We start from the raw sequence: 15,500 nt of genomic DNA, 5'->3' as shown, positions 1-15,500 counted from the left end.
TTTCTTCCTTTTGTTTTCAAATACGCATTCCTCACATATTAATGATATGACTTTGACCATTTATTCTTTCTTTGCCTTAGTTTTCCTGGTCAATGGTGATCACTGCCTTAGGACATAGTTAGGAAAATTAAGTGAGGCAGCATATAAAATTACCTAGGTGGCAACTGTTTCTCTTGGCTCTGATAAGGAGGGAGCCTTTATCCTCCTCAGCTTATGGATATCCTACTCACAGCAAGGTGTGACTAAATCACAAGAGTTTCATTATTTTCTGTCCTTTTATCTCATTATCTATATAAGATGGATGCCTACTGTATATAGGCACATTTTATTACCCAGCTACATTATAAAATCTTTCAATATAACTTGGTCCACTATTAGATCTACCTATGCTTTTGGTACCAAAGTCCTTACTAATTCAGGATTGAGATTTAGAATCTAATTAAATAGTAAGGCTATTGGGGTTCATATTAAGAATGTCATTGAAACAAAAATGTACATTAATTAAAGTATTAATTTTGTCAGATGTATTCAGTAGGATTGAGTTAATTAACATAGAGTCCAAAGATTCCTTATTTAGAGACAGGGGTATCCTGGGGAAATGGGGCTGAATCCACATCTGGCTGATACACTTACTGTTAGGGTCCTAAAAATGAGAACCAGGGGACTTTGCTTATGTTCCAGGATATTCCCCCAATGGTTTTCCGTCATAAACACATTTGAAACATTGCTGATATGCAGCTTATGATTTTATTTGTTCAATAATAGTATGCTCTTACTTTTTCTGAACAATTAGGATTAATTTATGGGTTTTGTTATTTCCCATTACACAGAGTTGGGAGTACAAATATATAATACTGATATTAGACCATTAAATCTTTTTAATTTATTGTTTTTAGATATATATGACAGTAGAGTGTTTTGTTTTGTTTTTGCTACCAGGGATTGAACTCAGGGGCACTTGACCACTGAGCCACATCTCCAGCCCTATTTTGTATTTTATTTAGAGACAGGGTTTCACTGAGTTGCTTAGTACCTTACCATTGAACTCGTGATTCTTCTGCCTCAGCCTCCTGAGCCACTGGCATTATAGGTGTGCACCACTGTGCCCTGCTAATAGAGTATATTTTGACATATTATACATACATGGAGTACAATGAATTCTAAAACTATTATGTTTTATAAAAATAAAAAAAAACCTTGATCTTGATATTGTCAAGATTTATGCCTAAAATACAAACAAATTCTCAGGATGGTGGTCCAAAAGTGTTGTCTCTGTATCAGAGACATCAGCATCTCCTAGAAATTTGTTGGAAGTGGACATTCTCAGTCTCCACCCGCTGTTGAATCAGAAGCAAATGCTCCAAGTGTTTCTGATGCACACTGAAGTTTGAAAGCCACTGTCCTGAGGTTGTAACTGAACTTCAGAGAAGGCCATGCTGGGTACCAAAAGCGGTTTTTTGTTTATTAACAGATGAGGTAAGGTTGGGAATGCTTTAAGTATTTTTATTTCATCCAGTGTTACTCAAAATAAGAACACCTGGTTTTCATATGTTTCATTGCCATTGTAAATCTGATTTTTGCTAACTACTCTCTCCTTCTCTTATCTCTCTTTGTATTTCCACATGGTAGACGAGTTGGATTTTATGTTAATACTTTCAAAAATGTCTCCAGCCTTGAGGCCAAGTTTCACAAGGAAATTGCAGTGGTGAGTAATGATAATTATTTTTACAAATGGAATGCAAAGTAAAGGAAGGGTTTCTTGTGGCAGTGTGTTATTACTCTGTAATGTTTGCAGTTGTTTGTAGTGACCACATAGTTCTTTACACTTTTGAAGATTTTGTTACAGCCTCACAGTCTCTTTTTCCTTTTCGGTGAGCTTATGAAGTTGGAATGTCAAGTGCTACTTTAAGATGATGAAAAAAGGGTCTCAATATATTCAGAGAGCAGTTCTGTTCTTGACTGATATTTTCTTAGCTCAACAGGGTAGTTATGTGACTATTTCTAATAGAATAAGTTTAAATGGTAAGCTTTTGTTATCTACTCTGTAAAATGGTGAAAAAGTATGTTTTGATATTTTACATCTATTTATGTTTAGTTTGTTTGAGTTTTGATGTGGATTTTAAAGTGGAGCCATAGGCAGAATTTCAGTGGTCCTGAGACCACCCTAACTCTCATAAGATTCTTAGTTTCTCAATAGATAATGTTTTTCCCCTGGGAAAATATCCTGGGTTTGCACAAGGATAATGTTCAGCTAATAGACAAGTGGCTTCTGTCCCCTTAGCTCTGCCACAAATTGTATGAAGTGATGACAAAATTGGGCGACCAGCACGCTGACAAGGCCTTCACCATCCAAGGAGCTCCCAGGTAGGCCATTGTTCAGAGCTGAGTTCTTGTCTGTACCTTCATCATGCTACTTGTTGAAATTTCTGCAGTCTGTAGACCAGCATGTTATAAGAGTCTGAAAGGAGTCTTGCTATGAAGAGGCTAATTCTCACCTCATTTCTCTGCTTTTACACTTACTTCTGGTCTTTGGCTGCCCCATGAGGGTTCTTATTGTTACAGAAGAAATTACTAGCTGCCTCTCTGCTTAATATAGGCCCTGAGAGCAATTGAAATAAATAAATAATCTACTTGCCCACTCATTCCTTTCTCTGAAAGAGAAAGGAATTGTCCAAACTCCTGACACCTACTACTGATTCTTATCATTGGTGCTGACATCTATGATGAATGCATTTTGGGAAAGGAAAGAAGTAGGCGAGTCCTCAGCTTTTCATACTCTGCTGTGACTGATCTGGCAAACACTGTTCTGTTATTTCATTGCACATAGTTATTGTTTGTATGCCAGGTTTGGCTTCACACTAACTCTCTCCTGTGATTTTATTTTTTTTAATTGATTTTATTTTTTTAAATACACAACAGCGGAATGCACTACAATTCTTATTACACATATAGAGCACAACTTTTCATGTCTTTGTATATAAAGTATGTTCACACTAATTCATGTATTTATACATGTACTTTGGTTTTTTTTTGCATTACAATTCTTGTTACACTTATATATCACAATTTTTCATATCTCTGTTTGTATATAAAGAATGTTGATACCCGATTTGTGTCTTAAAACATGTACTTTGAATAATGATGTCCATTACACTCTACCATCCTTGCTAATCCCCTGCCTCCTCCCTTTCCCTCCCACCCCTCTGCTCTATCTAGAATTCATCTATTCCTCCCATGCTCCCCCTCCCTACCCCACTATGAGTCAGCCTCCTTATATCAGAGAAAGCATTCACATTTGTTTTTTGGGGATTGGCTAACTTCACCTAGCATTATCTTCTCCAATGCCATCCATTTACATGCAAATACCATGATTTTATTCTCTTTTATTGCTGAGTAAAATTCCATTGTGTATATATGCCACATTTTTTTTTTATCCATTCATCCACTGAAGGGCATCTAGGTTGGCTCCACAGTTTAGCTATTGTAAATTGTGCTGCTATAAGCATTGATGTGGCTGTGTCCCAGTAATATGCTGTTTTTAAGTCCTTTGGGTATAGTCTGAGGAGAGGGATAGCTGGGTTAAATGGGGGCTCTATTCCCAGATTTCCAAGGAATCTCCATAGTGCTTTCCATATTGGCTGCACCAATTTGCAGTCCCACCAGCAATGTATGAGAGTTCCTTTTTTTCATCCTTCTCAGGCACTGGCTACTCAGAGAATGCAGATTAGCAAGTCTTAGACTAGAAGTCGGAAGATCCTGCTTTTAGTTTTATGATTCTGCTGTTATCTTGTTTTGCTTTCTTTGAGTAAATCCAGTAAACTCTCAGCCTAAATATTTCATTTATTTTAAAATCATTGGACAAAATATGATACCACTGACTGAAATAGTTTCTAAGGTAAAATGCAGTCCTGACATTCTATGTTTGCAATTTTAATATCAATCAGTGCAAACAATCATACAGTTGCATTTTTGGAAATACACATAGTCATACACAAACATCTACATATGCCCGTGTCTGGATTCCTCTGGAGATAACTAGTTTTCTCATTTTCTACTCTTGAATTCAAAATTTTGGTGCCTGCTAAAGCTGCTATCCCAAGTTCTCTAAGGGAAAGAACATTGCCTAAAGGGACATATGAAAAGGGCAGAGTTAATGTTTAAATATGGTGATTACAATATTGGGTTAGAAACAAAGGAAGAATTAGAATAGGACTATCAAAATGACTTTTGGATATTTTAAAATTAAGTATATTAAAAATATTTAAGGCTTGCTTCCTTAAATGGAAATGAGAGAAACAATTCATGGAAAATTTCAGTGTTGCTGAATCAGATAAAGTAAGGAGAAAGTGGGGTCATGACCACTTAACAAATGTTCCTTTCATTTTTTTCCAACATTCCTCTACAGAATGAGGTGGTGAGTGAACTCGGTGGAATCTCTTTGGAGCCTAGACTGGGGCTGTGTTTCCCATCAGAAGCCATGATTGTTGGCAGGTGGCCCCAATCATGTGGCATGTCTATTCTCTAAAGGCCCTTAAATATGTAGACCATGCTGTTGTGTTTGTGCTTGTTAATTTTAGGGTACAGATTCTGTTCCTTCTAGCTGTAGACTTTAGAAATTCTTAGAGTAAGATGTGTCCTGATCTTCTTCATTGCATTTAGCTGTTTCTAAGCATCTGGCTTGGTTCCAGGAACATGGTAGGTTCTCAACAAACATCACTGAATCTTGCCCATCACATGGTTTGTTTGCACATTTCAGGGTGTCTGAGTTGAGTCATTGTTTTATAAGGTGTAGAGAGAAATTATAACTGAATTTATTTTAAAATGTTATCAGAAAGCATACTTCTACAAAAGGTTTATTAATACTCTCTTAAGGTGCCTTTGAATATGAACTTTATCATTTTATGCATAGTTATTTTTATAGACTTTGATATGCCAAAATTCTTTTGGAGGTATAAAGTGAAACTGGTTAAATTAACTCAGCTGATGTTTGGAAGAATCTTTAGTCTGTTTAATATAGTGAAAAGAACAAGAGGTTTGCATTACTAAGACCTGAATTCAGAATCACTATATTGCTGAGAGCTTTTAGGTTATTTTTTTTCAATCTTCTGCACCCCACTTTCCATATCTGTAAAGTGGGGCAATAGCGCATAGCTGTTTTGAAGATAAGAAATAATATATGCATTGGGTCTGGCTAAGAGTGGACAGTTAATGGTACCAGTTATAACCATTCTGTTACTAATAACCAGAATAACCCTGGAAGTGGGGAGTAGGATACCAGTACCTGTTAAGTTTCAGGAGTTCCCTGGCATGGAGAATCTCTGATCAAATGAGACCTGTTTCTCAGAAGGACCCTTGTTTAACCCCCGGTGTTCATCCAGTGATTCAGGTCCTCTCCGCATTGCAAAGACACCATCACCACCGGAGGAGGCTTCACCCTTGCCAAGCCCCACAGCCAGTCCCAATCATACACTAGCGCCTGCGTCCCCTGTACCAGCACGGCCCAGGTCGCCTTCACAGGTAGGAGACCACACACACTGGGGGATAAAACTCATGTGAGGTGACCCCATGGCTCATTCTCTGGTGCTGGGCCATTAAGAGATGTTTCCAACTAGGAAAACTGAGCTGTGAGCCTGTAGGCATTGTAATTACCACTGAGAAATCCAGTTCTCTTGTTTGACTTTTATATTTCTTCCCATGCTTTATGTTTTAACCTCTTGAGACTTCTTGCCACATTCTCATCTTCCTCGGGTTAGCTTGTACTTTTCTTCTATCCTATCTTGCTCTCAGAAGCCTACCTTTCATGGGCTAGGGATGTGGCTTAGTGGTAGAACACTTGCCCAGCATGCATGAGGACTTGAGGTTGAGGCCAAGTACTGCAAAAAAGAAAAGAAAAGAAAAAAAAAGAATTATTATTTTTTTTTCAAAGGTTCATTTAATCCTACCTTCCTCATTCTTTTTAATGCTTTAGGTTGTACTTGGGGCAAGTACTGCCAAGAAAAGCAGTTAAGTTTATGTATCATTTCACACTTTTGTATTACTCACAGTTTATTGTGCATGAGTAGCCACTTAATAAAACTGCGTGGACCAAATGATTGAAAGAAACAGTAAGGGCCCGTTGAAAGTAACCAAATGGGAAAATTATCATCTTTATGTTTCCTACTTTGGGTGAAAATAAAAGGCCTATAGGAAAATTTGAATTCCCAGCCCAGTTCAAGTGTTCATGAATATGGTTAAAACCAACGAAAGTCATAAGAAGGTATTTACAACTGATCTTTAGTTCTCATTTCAAAATCCTGGAGCAGAAAGTGAAATGGAAACCGCCTATAGTTGATCTCAGTGATTCTAATAAAAAGCTTGCTTGGTTTTAGTTTTGAAACTCTAAGTTATTGTTGAAATGAGAAATCATTTTCAGTTTAGATCACAGAAGATGTTGGCTTAGTTTAAACCTTGCGGGCCCTGTATCCCTGCATAGAGTGTTTGTGTTGAGATGAACAGACTCTCACAGCCTGGGTTTTTCTTACTGGACCATAGTGTGTCAGTGCCCAGAGAGCCATCGGAGACATCCTGCATTCTTTACTTCAATTAGTTAGGCCTATATCTATATCCAGGTCCAAGTTTCCATTTGAGATTAATTTTTCCATCGAGTTCTGTTCCTGTGACATTTCTGCCTGTCTTGCTTGTCCTATTTGGCTGCTTTAATGTTTATATTCAATGTTTCTAGACAAGAAAAGGACCTCCTGTCCCACCTCTGCCTAAAGTCACCCCAACAAAGGATCTGCAGCAGGAGAATATCATCAACTTCTTTGAGGACAACTTTGTTCCCGAAATCAGTGTGACAACACCTTCCCAGGTGAGTGCCTGTACAGAGCTGGCATGCCCATGAAAGTATCATGGTGGAGGGACTCTCAGAGGTCAGCTCTAGAACAAGTGGCAGACAATATAATCAGCAATATGAATTTACTTGTCATGTTGGTTTGTTTTAATTACTTTGTATTCCTAAAGCTTTCTTATAAGGGAAATGTACACTATATGAATGTTCTCGTTTTTTATACTAAGAACATTGTACTTATTATAGAAAATTAGAAAAATATTGAAAAAACAGGAAGAATTTTCATAATCACTAAAATCATGTCACTGTGATATACCCACTAATGTACTTTGGACCATTTTAGTCTTTCCTCCACCCTGAGTATTGTATTGTTATATAATCTTGATTGCTACTTATATATATTGAGCATGTTTTTATGTCACAGTAATGTCTTTGCAGAAATTTATTTAAGCCTACTATTCTATCATTGGATATACCAACCCCTAATTGTTGGCCACAGGTGGCTTCCAATTTTTCTATTACTTCCCCAGCATTTCAGTGAATATCTGTATATAAACTAATTTATATTTGTGTCTTCTATTATTTCTTTTATAATGACTCCTAGTAGAGAATAGGAAAATAAAATTAGAAGACTGAATAATTTTAAGTCTTCTGCCATTCAGCTTCTATCATCTCTATGACTCAGCAAATGGGAATATTAGGGTTCACACTGTTTGGAAAGATGCCTGGGTATACATGTCCCAAGTATAGCTATCTGAAGACCTGTCCCTACTATATTTACATTTTGTTAGAGGTGCTAACAATAATACTATAATTACCAAGTACATCAATAATAATGCTATGTTTAATATCCCAGTTTTAGTCACCTCTCAGGTATAGTAGCAATAACAGGAAGGTCAGAAAGTTGAACTCAGGAGTGATGCAGTAGAAAAATCATTATTTATTATCCCTTTTAAGGCATTTGTCAATGGGTGCATTGGTTTCTGAGATGTGGTTTCCTTCTTAGGTTGTTTGTACAGGATGCTGAATTTGATGAGCTAACTAGAGTTTGCAGTGTGGTTTAGCAGCTCCTTTGAGAGGGGGAATTGTATGTTGACTGATGCATGGGCAAATTCTATCTGTAGACATACAGATGCCTCCAGGGATGGCTATGCTAGGGCACATGATCTTACCCAGCTCTTGCCATTTGCTCTGACACCAAGCTTTAGCAGATTTGATTTCTAAGTTGTACTGTCCCCTTTTCTTTGCTACTCTTCTCTTTTGCTACATGATTTTCACATTGAGAATGCTTTAGGGGAATTATGCTCTTACGCAGGTACTTTTACTTGGACCCTCCAGGAGCATCCTCTCAATTCCATCACTAGTAGAGATGGTGGTCCTCTTGAAGCCTGTGCACTCAGTAATGACATCTGCATTTAGGAGATGAGGCAACTGAAGTGGCAAGAACATGACACACAGACTAGTTCTGAAGTGGTGATGAGGTTCAGAGTGTTCTTTCTTTTTAAATGTTTTTTTTTTTTTTTTATTTGAGGTTTACAGGCACCTAGATAAGGACCCTTGATGGGTAGGAGAAAAAAAACAACTCAAAGCACTTTTGAAAATTACAAATGCCTAGAGAGGTTCCTAAGTACTTCTGGGAACATTAACTTTTGCTTTTATTGCTGCATGACAGTGACAAAAAAAGTTAAAGAGTTGGGGAAGGGAGAGGAAGTATCTTTCCAAATGGAAACATCCATTCTCCAGCTACTGCTCCTATCAGGACACAAATCACTGGTGAAACCGCCCCCTCTGAGCTTTGCTAGCACTTTGTGACAGACCCTGGGACACCTCTCTACCAGCACTGGTTGCTGGTTGCTGACCAAATTTGAAAAAAAAAAAAAAAAACAACTTCCAGAGACATTGTTATGGGGTTGCATTTGAGGATTCTACATTTGAGTGTTGAAACATTTTCTTTAAATATGGGAAGGAGATATAAGGAGACAGAAAGGGTTTTCTGTCATTTTTTCTGAATCTGCAAAGGAACTCAGCTCCAGCAGTTGGACCCTGGACTACAATGTGAAGTGTTTCCATTGACTAAATGACACTCATCTCATGTCAAGATGTAAAGAGAGGAAGCAAAGCAGGATTTGCATTTCACTCTCCTTTCTGGCTTATTTAGTGAGATAATCTAGCTTTATTTAAGAATATGCTGACCCTGTCTTTTCCTGAAGTGTTTTAACAATCTCCTTAGTGGCTTGTTCATAACTTAGTGGCTTGTTTATAACTATAAATAGCCATTTTATGTTGTTTAAGCCAATCCAGCAGACTTCCTGATTCATCAGGTCTGGAGTGGGGTCAGGAGCTTACATTTTTAACAAGCTTTCTATTGGTGTTGATGCCGCTGGTCTTGGGACCCCACTGTGGGAACCACAGTGGTTTTAGGTAATCAGGATTTCTCATGGTACAAATCTGTGGTAGAATTTCCTCATTCACAAACTATCACAGTGAATTAACAGATTTCTTCCAACTAAGCCAAGTGTACATTTGATTGTCCATTTATATCTATAATATTAAAACATAATATGACTAAAAATGTTACTTATTTAGGACGGTTGGATACATCTATGTGCTTACACTATTAGATGTGTTGTTCACACTAAATGCCAAGCTACATGTTATAAATGAATGGATTGCATTATCTTGATATAATGTGTCTGGCAGTATACTGATGAATGGGTAAAAGGGAATAAATAGCAATCAATGTGTGGAGAAAATGAGTTGCTAACCACAAAGAAGTACCAAGAACTAGAAAGCTGAGAGGTATCTGAAAAGGGTTTACCCAGATAACATTCATATTCAATGATCCCTTTAAGTTTTATTTTAATTTTAATTTTTTCTAATTGAATTGCCCTACATTTAGAAGATGAGTTTATATCTCCAGTTTGCTATTTTTATCAAGAACTTAATGGAGAAAAAAAAGTATTTGTGTTAATCCTGCTGTTTGCTCCAAATGTAATGGTTGAAGTGCACCCAGTCTGGGGATAGCTCACTCTAAGTGTCAGCGTGTCATCTTCACACCACCCAGTGTCATCACACAGTGATTCTCTCAGTGTGTCCTGGTGTTGAAAATAGAGATCTATCAGGCCTACAGAGCCCTCTAATGGCCCACACCTTAACTATATCATGGGATTTTTCTCTAGGAAAAGTCTTTACTGAATCATAAGGAGATGCCCAGTTGTCAGACCAAAAAGCTTATCTTGCATTTATGGTTCACTGTTTACAAAAATAGACCTTTCAGAGAACCAACGTATCCTGTCCTCTTCTGCCCTCCCAGGAACAAAAATAGAAAAAGTCTTCTATAAGTGGTCCCAGCATTATTCTAAAATAGCACTTTTAAAAAATGTGTTCTTGAGGAATACTGATCTCATTGGATGCTGTGAAAAAGCGGGTGCTGGGTGGGGGCTGCATCCACATTTGCTTTTTCATAATGCATGTCAGCATGTTCAAGACTCTGGGAAGTTCTGCAACAAAAGAAGCTCCATTTAACTTCATTTAAGCCAGAGTTTCTCAAACAATCTCCCTACCCCCCATCCAAAATACCTTGCTCCTGAGAAATAAATGTTTGGTGAAATATTTTAGGAAATGAAAATTTAAAAGATCTTATGTATCTGGAAACCAAATCTATGGATATAAACAAGATTTTTTAACAAGAGATCCATAAAAAATAAAGCAATCATGTACACACAAATGCAAGATTTTCTCTTTTTTCTTTAAAAAATGTTTGAACTACATTTTATCCCAGATTGATGACTTGACTTTCAATCGAAATGTGTTCTCCCCTCTCTCCAAGGTCTTTCTAAAGGATTGTGGTCCTGAGCAAGTATTTTTTCCATATTAATAATTTGAGTCACTTGAAATGAGCATATCATCAACATTCTGGTACCCAGTCTTATGGTATTCTATAAGTGAAATGCCATCCAGCCTGGGGGAGCAGTCTACTCACCAATCATCCTCCTGAAAACAGACCTGGCCCCCATACTCTGGGACAAGTTCAAAAATATGAGCCCCAGAATTCCTGGGGCTTATGATCAAATCTATATATAGAATAGGTTTGGACAGTACCCCAAGAGGAGATATGTAGATCCTGTCCAATGCATGTCTTAATGCAAACTTGTGTGGTCCTGACCAGACAGGATTGACAGCCACAACTGGTCTCAACTACCAGAGAAGGACTTAGAAAATTTTAAGAAATGTGCTTAAAAGCATGGGTCCTCTCAGATGCAGGGTCAGAGGTGGGTCTCTCTAAGTCTAGGAGTACCTTTTTCTGTACAGTGGCAGAGAGGAAGAAGAAATGTCTGTTTTAGAATATTTTTTTCCATAGCAGAAAATCCCAGAAATTTTTCCTAATTTTTTTCCCAGTAATAATATTGCATATCTTCTCTCTTTGATATGGTTTTCCCTTTTACAAATCCAGAGGGATTTATCCTTTGAGCATTCAAGCTTATTCTTCCAAGCCTATTCATGGCTCCTGTGGAGATGTCTGTTATCCTGTCAGACAAGACATGAGCATAGTCTTTCAGCCCTCTGAGTGTTGAGACCAATTTAATACCATTCATTTTCCACACGTATCTCTGTTTTGCAGCCCAGTACTGCATCTTTCCTTTTAAGTTTATAAAATCATCCAATTTTTCCTAGCCAATTAAATTGAAATAGGTTTTCAACTGGCAAAATCAGTGCATGAAATGGCCTCCTTTTTCTCTGCAATCCTGATGAAGCCTGCTTGTAATTATGGACATACACATCACTCACTTGCTGGGTGTTTGCAACCTTGTTTTAAGTAGTACATTGGCTCTCTTTTCAATGTAGGATACTTTTGGACCAGTTGCTTCTTCTTTTACTTGCTGTTTTTCAAAATAAACATGTTAACATTATTTTAATAGAGAAAGAATTATTAAGATGGAATTTGTAAGGGAGATAAATTGCAGTGTGTTTCAAGCCCAAATTTAGTCAGTTTATCACCCTGGTGGATCATCAATGTCATTAAGCTTAGTTATGTCCTTGAGCAGACATAACTAAGCAGTGCAGTTTATTTATCATATAATATTATGAAAATATTTTTAAATGATTATATTATTTAGCTTTATAATTATCTAAGCTTCTCAGACTCCAGAGATTCTAATAAAATATCTGTGGTCCTTGAATATACTATATGTAAGGTCTACATAATTTAACATTGACATTGATTCTGGGATTTATGTCATTATCCCTTACTTATCAGATGAGCAAACACATATGATTTTTCTGCCATACCATGGTGCTCTGAGGGCAGTCATGGGAAGCAGAATGTCACAGGGTGCCAGCATTTTAAGCACCTGAAGAATAGCAGATATGAGGCATCCAGTAAATGATCAAATTTATTTAACTGCCTCTCTCTTTAGTGTCCAGGATGCATGTATTCCAGAGCTTGTTTGGGTTTCAGTATTTGTAAATTCTTTAGGTGGTTATGCATCAGTGATATTAATAAATACCAAGAGGTAGTAGTAGGAGGGTCTTCATGGAACCAGTTTAATCCACTGGTCATAACAGAAACTCGTTCAAAGTTTAGGCCCACTCCATCTTTCTGCTCTCTTTATTCTCAATACTATCAACTTTTACACTCTTAGTCATAGTGTGTATAAAACCCATGAGGTACTGCACTAAGAATGACTTTGCAGTTGACTAACTTGTTCTATAAAAATAACAAAACAACAAAAAACTAGAACAGCATTTCCCTAGAAGCGTTGAGTTTATTGTGTGTCCAATCATTAGGGCACTGCAGGATTCTTTAAATGGGGGTAGGCATTAAAAGCAAATGTGATGGGAGAGCAACTGGTAAGTCTAGATTGTGAATAGAAAGATCTGCACTGTACCATTCTTTTCATTCCATGTCTGGCAAACATGGAGCTAATACATGACAACATTATTTTAAATGATTGAAAGATGTTCCATTCTAAGGTTGCAAATATAAGATGCTTGAACCTTGTCAATATACTATAGTTAATATTATTATTCATGTGAACTGTAATTCTCCATCTATAGCAATCTTGTCATAGGCTTCCAACCATGAAGTTGAAATTCCCCAGGCTGCTGCTTCATCATACTCATTCACAAAATGCTAAAACTTGATTCATTGTTAGAAATTATAAATTATTTTATTACTCTTAAATGAAAAGAATTTATATCACATGAAAAATAAATCCTAATAGGCCACCTTGCTCCTAAAAGGTCCTTTATCCTTTCCACATTCAGCTGCCTATTTGACCTCTTTGAGGAGTTCAAATGTCTAACAGAATACCTGAGAAATAGTGTTTAATGAAACACATATCTTAAAATATGTTTAATGAAAGAATATGAGATCAAGAATTTCTGTACATAGTACCTATTGCCTCCTAATACTACTTATTATGAGTTAAGAAATTACTATGTGAGCAGCTGTGGGGCTGATTTGGAGCTATATGTTTTATTCTTGAATGTCTTGTAGTTGTAACTATAAGTTGCAATGTCTGTTATTTCATAACTTTTAAAAAGGATGCCCCCAAAGATATATGGCCAATGTGAAAAAAATTAGTAAAAGGCAAAAAAGCAAAAACTAGAAAGTATAAATTTCCAGGAAAAAATCCATTTTTTTGATAATTTCTTTTTGTACAATGTCACAATTTCCCCTTTTACGTAGTGAAGACAATGTATAGCTTTGAAAAAATTCTTTAAAATAAGTTCTGGGATTTGTTTTTTATTTTTTTTACTACAAATGTAGCAAAATATTCTTATGGCAGTTTGGTCTTATCATTTTAGGTACAGAAGAACACTGCAGTGAAAGAATGTATTATCCTAGGCTTAACCACTTCCATCATTTGGTTTCTTTTCTTTTTGTCTTTTATTAATTAGCTTGATGTGATTGACATTCTGTAAACTGCACATAAAGTGTATTATTTGATAAATTTTGACACATGTATACACCCATAAAACCATCACCAGTATGAAGTTAATTAATATATCTATAACGACCTCATTGCCACATAAAGTCACATTCATAGACTCCAGATGGGCATAAATATTGAAGAACACTATTCAACCCTATGTACTATTAATTGGCATTGCATTGAATCTGTAGGGCAATGACACCTCAACAATATTGAGTTGCCTGACCCATAGACAGAGTGTATCTCTCCCTTTATTAAGGTCTTCTCTGATTTCTGTTTGTTATGTTTTATAGTAGTTTACAGTGTGCAACTGTTCCACGTTCTTTTTTGGCTTTATTTCTAAATATTTTATATTTTTAGTGCTATTGTAGCACTGATTGTTCACAAAATTATTACGAATAAAACTGATTTTCCTATATTGATGCTGTATTTTGCAGCTTTGCCAAACTTTTGTATTTTGTACATTTCATTGGATTTTCTATATAGGTCATCATATCTTTTGCAATTAAGACAATTTTTTCCTTTTTCTTTCTAATATATATATATATATATATATATATATATATATATATATTTTTTTTTTTTTTTTTTTTTTTTGGCACTGAGGCTTGAACTCAGGGGCACTTGACCCCTAAGCCACATCCCCAGCCCTAGTTTGTATTTTAGAGACAGGATCTTACTGACTTGCTTAGCACCCCACTTTTGCTGAGGCTGGCTTTGAACTCATGATCCTCCTGCTTCAGCCTCAGAGCTGCTGGGATTACAGGTGTGCACCACCATGCCTGGCTGTGTATTTGTTTTCTTGCCTTATTTCATTGTCTTCTACAGCCAGTGTAATGTTGAATAGAAATGGTAAAGCAGTCATCCCGTCTTGATCTTAGGATAAAAGCATCTAGTAATTTACTGTTAAACATAGTATTGGTTGTAGGTTTTTTAAGATGACTTTATCAGGTTGAGTAAGTAGTCTTTTATTTCTACTTAGTTGACACTTTTGAAGGGTAGTGGATGTGAATTTTCTCAAATGCTATTTTTGAATCTATTAGGGGGATCAGACAAGTATTCTGTTTTAGTTTGTTTAGTGAATTACACTGATTGATTTTCAAACCATTTATTTCTCAAATAAACCTTATATGACCATATGTGCTATCTTATACATATATTTGGGGGTAGAAAGGGGTGGGAGATAGAGAGACAGAGAACAGCGTGTCAATTTTTTGTCTACAGTTTCCATGTCTGTTCAAGAGGAATGTTAGTCGAGTATTTTATTATTTTTCTTCAATAGTATCTTTTTTCCCAATTTTAATACCAAGTAATGCTTACCTCATAGAATAAATTTGGAAATATTTGTTGGTTTTCAGTTTTCTGGAGACTTCATGTAGGACTGTTACTATTTCTTCCTTAGATAGTAAAATTTTCCAGGAAACCCATCTGGGCCTGTTTTTTTTTTTTTTTTTTTTTTTTTTTTGTTGTTTACTTATTTTGTTTTTGATAAATGTTTTAAATTATAAATACAATTTCTTGAATACATATAGAGCAATTTAGATTATCTGTGTTTTGAGTGAACTTTGGTAGTTTGTATTTTTCACTAAATTTGCCCTTTTCATCTACAATGTCAAATGTATTTGGAATAAAGTAGCTCATAGTATTTTCATATTATTTTAAAAATCTGTAGTATCTGGGATGATGCCCCTTTTCTCATTCCTGAAACTGAAAATTTGTGTCTTATTTCTTTT

The 15,500-nt window shown here is 36.2% G+C and overlaps 1 protein-coding gene across 2 annotated transcripts in view; it reads left to right on the top strand.

Annotated features, from left to right (window-relative positions):
• Nucleotides 1-15,500, top strand: part of Amph (amphiphysin) — a 215,199-nt gene that overhangs the window by 147,820 nt on the left and 51,879 nt on the right. For both annotated transcript variants that reach the window (XM_058584457.1, XM_046460616.2), the window contains exons 8-11: nucleotides 1,630-1,705; nucleotides 2,282-2,364; nucleotides 5,379-5,517; nucleotides 6,722-6,850. In XM_058584457.1, the coding sequence (XP_058440440.1) occupies nucleotides 1,630-1,705; nucleotides 2,282-2,364; nucleotides 5,379-5,517; nucleotides 6,722-6,850 (427 nt within the window). The remainder of the gene's footprint in view (nucleotides 1-1,629; nucleotides 1,706-2,281; nucleotides 2,365-5,378; nucleotides 5,518-6,721; nucleotides 6,851-15,500) is intronic.

This window comes from Marmota monax, unplaced genomic scaffold (assembly GCF_021218885.2).
Source record: "Marmota monax isolate L192 unplaced genomic scaffold, Marmota_monax_Labrador192_F-V1.1 WCK01_AAM20220418_F8-fsc00107, whole genome shotgun sequence".
Classification (NCBI taxonomy): domain Eukaryota; kingdom Metazoa; phylum Chordata; class Mammalia; order Rodentia; family Sciuridae; genus Marmota; species Marmota monax.
This window is presented reverse-complemented; position numbering and strand designations above follow the sequence as displayed.